The following is a 7,167-nucleotide window of genomic DNA, read 5'->3' as shown; positions in this document are numbered from 1 at the left end:
GTGAGACAACAACGAGCTATGGAGGTGATCAAAGATTATGACTGTGAAATTCTGTATCATCCTAGAAAGGCTAATGTAGTTGTTGATGCTCTTAGCAGAATAGTTTATCGTCATAGTATGTGTTATACTATTACTCACATTACAGTAAAGTTCACTATTCTTGATGAACTAGAGAAATGACAAGTAGAGGCCTTAAAGCCAAAAAATGTGAAGAAAGAAGGGATGGTACATTATGCTGATGTTTTACTTGATGATCCACGAGGATTAAAAGTATTTAAGAATCGACTATGGATTCCAAAGATTGGTGGATTAAGACAAAAGATTTTAGATGAAGCTCATAAGTATAAGTTGTTTATACATCCTGGTACAAGTAAAATGTACTATGATGTAAGAGCTGATTATTGGTGGTCTGGATTAAAGAGAGACATTGGAAGATATGTGCAGGAATGCTTAGTATGCTTACAAGTCAAAACAGATCACCAAAAGCCTTACGAAACTCCAGAAAGTCTTAGTGTTCCTGTGTGGAAATTGGAAGAGCTGTCCATGGATTTTATTACCAAATTGCCAAAGACTGCTAGACAACATGATAACATTTGGGTAATTGTCGACCGCCTGACTAAGAGTGCACATTTTCTCGCCATGTGTGAAACGACTCCAATAGAGAAATACACACAAGTATACTTGGATGAAATTGTTGCGAGACATGGTATGCCACTAAAGATCATTTTTTATCGTAATACTCGCTTCACTTCTCACTTTTGGGCGAGTATGCAATGTGAATTGGGATCTCGAGTTGCTCTCATCACAGCTTATCATCCCTAAACAGATGGTCAGACGGAGAGAACAATCCAAACAGTAGAAAATATGATTCGTGCATGTATCTTGGAGTTCGACGGTAACTGGGACAAGTACTTACCTATTGTCGAATTTTCGTATAATAACAGTTACCACACTTCAATCAAAATGCCACCATATGAAGCATTATATGGTCGTAAATGTCGTACGCCATTATGTCGGCGTGATATAGGCCAGAAGATCCTTGGAGGCCCTGAAATGATTAAAGACACCACCTATAAGATTCAAATCGTACGAGAAAGAATGAAAGCGGCCCAGGACCGACAAAAGTCCTATGCAGAAAAGAGGAGAGCCCATAGAATTCCAGGTGAGTGATTTTGTAATGCTGAAGGTATCCCCATGGAAAGTGCAATGCTATTAGATGGAAAATGTCAAATTAGAAATATAGAAAACTCTCGTTTTGATAGGGTGACAATTTATGACACGGTACGAAACGAAATTGAGTTAGTGTTCGTGTCAAGTGTAAAAAAAAAAAAAAACATGACGTCGTGTTGTATCGTGTTCGTGTTCAAAATTCGACACAAAATTAGCACGATTTAACATTAGTTTGTTGTGTTTCTCGTGTCATGTATCATTAAGTATTAGTTAAATATATAAATTGTTATTTTAAGTTATCTTTGTCGTGTCGGGTTTTTCGTTTTTAATTGATATGTTGTTGTGTTAGTTAAAAAACACACAACATCGTATCGTGTCATGTTACATAAAATATTGTTGTGTCGGACAAAAACACGATACAATTACCTGATTTGTCACCTCTATTTTTTGGTAATTATTAATACAGATCCTTTTATTTTTTCTTTCTACCAGATTCCTATATATTCAGATTCCTATATATTTATTATGACATTTGTTATATTTAATAAAATTAATAATTTTTATTAATATTTAATTTCTCCTGCACGCTTTTCCAAATATTAGGCCATGGGTGATTAACTACGTCTACGACCCATACTTATGAAACTCAATGTTGTCTCCTTTCGATCTAAAGCATGATTCAGCATAAATACGTCGTTTTATATTATGTCGACCCATACTTATGAAACACAATGTTGTCTCCTTTCGATCTAAAGCATGATTAAGCTTAAATACGTCGCTTTATATTATGTCGTCTGGTAAAAAAACTGTAGTTTTATTAAAACGGGAGGTTAGGTACGTAGGTTCGTCTTGTATCATGTCGTGTTTTTCTAAAATGAATTATAGTAAAATCGAAATTAGGAATTTGGATTAATTAATAATCAAAAGCCATGTGACATTACATTGTCCATGTGAAATTGGAGGCTCGAATGTCGAGAAAATCATGTGGCCATGCACATTCATGGCAACATGCTCCATTTAACCAAACATATTCTTTTCACATTTTTTCATTATAAGCCTTTTACATAAAACAATTCAGTTTAATCAAATGGTATTTAATCCACCAGTGGTTTACCTAAGGAATTGTTCTAAATTAAATTATTACATCTTTTTTTTTGTCTAATTATTCGCCTTCCTGATAAAAATACCAAGGACAAAATATATAAATCCAAAATATGTAGCTCCGCATGATTTTCAGAATATTGTGCGAGACCAAAAGACACAAAATAAAGCAATTTTAGATTTTATTGATTATTGAAGACATTTAATGAAATACCAAGTATTCACTACTTAAAAATTTAGAGGAAAAAAAAAAGACAGAAAAGAAGTAACTTTTCTTAATATTTTTACAAGAAATAACCAAAAATTAATAAAAATCCCTCATTAACGGCCCATTTTCTACGACGAACTGTTGGGAGAGCGTCAATGTCAAAAACAAGACCGTTTTACCATAGGCACACCACGAACTGAGGACTCTATGAAATGGTCAAAAGTCAAAACGATATAAAATAGTCAAAGCAACACCTTTAAAAATGCATTTTTGCCAGTGGACTGAAAAATGCAGTATTCAGTATAAAATTGTTTGGTACTACAAAAATGTTCATGTTTTATTAATAATACACTTTTAGTATTTTCTTTTCTTGGCAGGGAATTTCATATACCACTTTAACACCAAAAGGAAACTACATATTGTGAAAACCAAGTCTTAGGTTCGAGAAAAGTTTTTATTTAAAAATCGATATAAAAATGAGGAAAATAAAAAATTAACTTTAAAGATGCGAGAACAATTTCCGCATATTTTCATTGTTCAGGCCCATTTTATGGTGTTCGTGTTTGTTAGGCATAGGTCTCTACGAAATGAGTGGATATTTTCGGAAAGACCTTGGTATTTCGTCATTTTCTTTTGTAAAAACTTTAAGGAAAAAGTAAAGACGTTAAGTTTCAATTTGAAAAAAAACCCAAACAAATTTGTGTAAAGAGGGTTTTATGCCATATTTTAAAGTGTATTGAATTAAAACCAAGGATTGAACGTGTTTATTTAATTGTAGGTTGACTTGGTTTGACGTGTAATTTTGGGATTTTTCCGTTAAGCTTGGCAATTGGTATTTCAAGTCTGACCTTCTTCCATTCATATATACTCCCACTTTCGATCTCCTTCAAAACACAAACAACAACAACAAAGAGAACTGAATAACATCAGAATCAGCCATGGAAACACCTACTAAACGACCTCTTCTCAAAACCATCTCCAGCAACTCCTTCCGCCTCCGTTCCCCCAGTCTCAATTCCGTACGCCTCCGCCGTATCTTCGATCTATACGACACCAATCACGACTCCTTCATCACCATCGACGAGATCAGTCGCGCCTTGACGCTCCTCGGCCTCGACGCCGACAAGTCCGATTTAGATTCCATGATCAAATCATACATCCATCCTGGCAACGCCGGCCTCACATACAACGACTTCGTGAGCTTGCACAGCTCCATAAACGACTTGTTGTTCGGCCTGGAGGATTTACAAAAACCGGCGGCCACCAAGGAGGAGCAAGAGGAGTCGGATCTAAAGGAGGCTTTTAAGGTATTTGACGAAAATGGAGATGGATTTATATCAGCGAAGGAATTACAGATGGTGCTTGGGAAGCTAGGGTTTACGGAGGCTACTGAGATGGAGAGAGTGAAGATGATGATCTCGTCGGTTGACCTCAACCACGATGGCAAAGTTGACTTTTCCGAGTTTAGGGACATGATGAGGGTCCTTGATCAATAGTTCATGTATGTTTCTACCTGGAAATTATGAGTTTTTTTTTTTTTAATAGATTACCCTATATTTGCGTTTATCATTTTATCCTGCATTCTATTTCCCCCCTTTTTTGTACAAAAAATTGGAGGAAAACATATTAAAAATTCCGCAAGACGACGATCAATTTCTCTTCCAATAGTTCCATATAAAGACGTGTAAATTTATTTATGTATATTTGTCATAATCACAAGTTCACTTTAAGAGATAAAGTAACATGTTCGGCCATGGGTATGGTTGAGGTCTAGTCCGTAAATATCTTGTGGATTGACAATGACTCGTGTTACGTATCTTTACGGCCAATAGAATCGCATTTTACCAAACGGTAACTTTTTATCGGGTAAATTACACCAATCATCCTTCGTGCATATGTCAGAAAACGTGTTTAGTCTCTATTTTCAAAAATTAAATCGGACCGTCCCTCATATTGTAAAAAATTGCATGTTTCGTCCCTGGTGTCATAAAAAAAAGACTATTTTACCTTTATAATTTTCTTTTCTCATTTATTTATTATGTATTTCTTATTAACCTATTAAAAATTATATAATAAATTATTTTGGCCCACCCATTTTAGAATACCAGTTAACCATATTTTTCATATATTTAAAACCTACACCCAACCACCGCCCACCACTTATCACCGCCGCTCCGCCGGAAAACACAACAATGTCAACGGACTTCCCGACCACCTCTATAGACTCGAACAACCCTCTATCTCCACTTACCTTCCTCACTTCACCGGAAACAACCAACATGTTAAATGACTTGACACGATTTACACAGTTGATGATGATGATGGTGTAGATCTAAAGCAGCATCGTAGATTGAGATGGTGGCATGGATCTGAGACGATAAAGGTTTTCAAGTGAATAGGTGGTGATGACGACTCTAGAGTTTCACGATCCACACCCTTCAAAATCTTCCTCTGAGACACATATGCAAGAATGTTGTATGAAGATCTTCTCTGGATGTTATTCTAGAGATCGTGTCAAGGGTTTTGTTAGTCGGGGCACCAAATTTGTTTTTCCGGCGACAAGGATGTCACAAGATTTATTTTTTCGGCGACAAAGACTCATCGCATTTGTTTCTGTTCATCGGGGTTCCCACCACCACCACCATCATCTTCAATCACCATCGTCATCAAGGTAGGAACTGCCACAACACCACCATCAGCAGTTTCGCTGATGCCCTTTCTTCTTTCTCCGCCTATCTTTTTCTTGTCCCACTCTCTACGTCTCGATGGTAGATTTGATTTCCCGGTACGATTTATGGGTTTGATTTCGGGTTAGATTGTGGGTTTGGAAATCAGAACTATTTGGGTTTCAGGTTGAATCTTCGTTTGATTTTGATTTCTAGTTGATTTCCAAATTCTAAAACTAATTGGTACATGTTTCAGATTTGGGAACTGCTTGTGATAGGTGAAAATTGGGGTGGTCGGAGAAGAGCAGATCAGGAGAGGATGATAACGGGTGTGTGGGGTGGGGTGAGGGGTCCATTTACTTTTTAAATTTTAAATAAGAATAAAAAATATCAGATTAATTGAAAAATAAATACATAAGGGCATTATGGTCATTTCAAATATGGAACGGACTAAAATTGCAACAAATTCTTCTTTGAGGGATGAACCGTATAAATTTTAAACAAACGAGGGACGGTTCGAGTTAATTTTTGAAAATATGGACTAAACACACTTTCTGACATGTGCACGAGGGACGATTGGTGTAATTTACCCCTTTTTGATCTGTTATAATGTAAAAAAAAAATTATCTTTTTAAACTTAAACTAAACCATATAAATACAACATTTTTATATCATTTCACACCACAAAACCATTCAAATATCTTCATATTCTTTCATTTTTTTCTCAAAAGCATAGATGAAAATCAAAATACTCCAACAATTCCAATAACCCCAAACACTCCAAATGATCAATATCAAGGTTACATGTAAATGTTAACATCCACAATCCAGCAACAACATCAATTTACCAACATTCTATATCAACCAAACTACTTTCAACAACAAAGATCACAACAATTCAATCAACACCACTTCCAAGTTTTTCAACAATTTCAACCTCAACAATTCCAAACACAACCATCTTAAGTTTGTCTATCTCAATCCCCACCTATAAACTTGGACAATGACAAAAACGATCGGGTCGAAGAAACACAACCATTTAGAAGATGGCAACCAAAAGGAAAAGCTACAAAAAAAAAAAACGGCTTGGAACGAAGATGAAGAGGAAGCTTTGGCTAAAACATGGATTTTATATCGTGTGACTCGAGGACGGGCAACGCGCAAATGGGAAACAATTTTTGGGTTCGTATTTTAGATCACTTTCACTCGCTTTTGGGAAGGCAAACGGGTCGAACGTACGACGTGGTCAATGGAAAATGACGTGAACTACGAGCGGCTTGCACTAAGCTTAACAACATATTTGAAAATCTGAAAAATATGCATAAAAGTGGTAACAACGATTTCAATATTTTATCAACCGCTTGCCAACAATACAAGGTCACCAACGACGATAAAACATTCGATCACCAAAAAGCTTGAGAAATTTGTCGTAAGGGTCCAAAATGGGTCCTTAAACCAGAGGCTTCACATTAGGAATCGATCACAGGCTCCAACAAAAGGCCAAGAACTTCCGAGTCGGATATGAGTTTTGGTGTCGACCTCAACGAAGACTTCGATGACATCGAAGGGGAGAGTCCACCGGAAATCCAGTTTTGTCGACCACCAGGAAGGGACAAAGGGAAAAAAGCGGTGTCTTCAAGCGAAAAAGCGAGTAATGAAGAAGTATTTGTGGAAAAATTTAACAAAACTCTAAGTTTTTTGCAAAAAATATGACTCAACAGATGAAATCTCGTTGCCGGAAACTAGCACTTACCGATCTTTAAATTTTAAACACAACACCACAACTGGATATCGACCTGAATAATTTAGTCGCGTTTCTAAAAATCCAAAAACAAGTTCGTGACAAGTATGGAAATTAGGGTTTTAACGTTTTAATTTTTATGTTTAATTTTCTATGGTTTTTAAGTCATTTTTAGGTTTAAATTTCTATGGTTTTATGTTTTTTTTAGTAATTTAGGTTTGAAATTTTAAGTTTTTATGTTGTTTTTAGTAATTTACGTTGTGTAATGTGTTTTTATGTAA

General features: G+C 35.8%; 1 protein-coding gene across 1 annotated transcript; it reads left to right on the top strand.

Moving 5' to 3' along the window:
* Positions 1–3,278: 3,278 nt before the first annotated feature.
* Positions 3,279–4,120, top strand: LOC111891715 (calcium-binding protein CAST). Its single transcript, XM_023887784.3, has one exon. The coding sequence runs from the start codon at positions 3,418–3,420 to the stop codon at positions 3,973–3,975; it is 558 nt and encodes a 185-aa protein (XP_023743552.1). The 5' UTR covers positions 3,279–3,417; the 3' UTR covers positions 3,976–4,120.
* The last annotated feature ends 3,047 nt before the right edge of the window (positions 4,121–7,167 follow it).

Source organism: Lactuca sativa, chromosome 5 (assembly GCF_002870075.4).
Source record: "Lactuca sativa cultivar Salinas chromosome 5, Lsat_Salinas_v11, whole genome shotgun sequence".
Classification (NCBI taxonomy): domain Eukaryota; kingdom Viridiplantae; phylum Streptophyta; class Magnoliopsida; order Asterales; family Asteraceae; genus Lactuca; species Lactuca sativa.
Note: the sequence above shows the minus strand (reverse complement) of the source record. Positions and strands in the feature narration are given on the sequence as shown.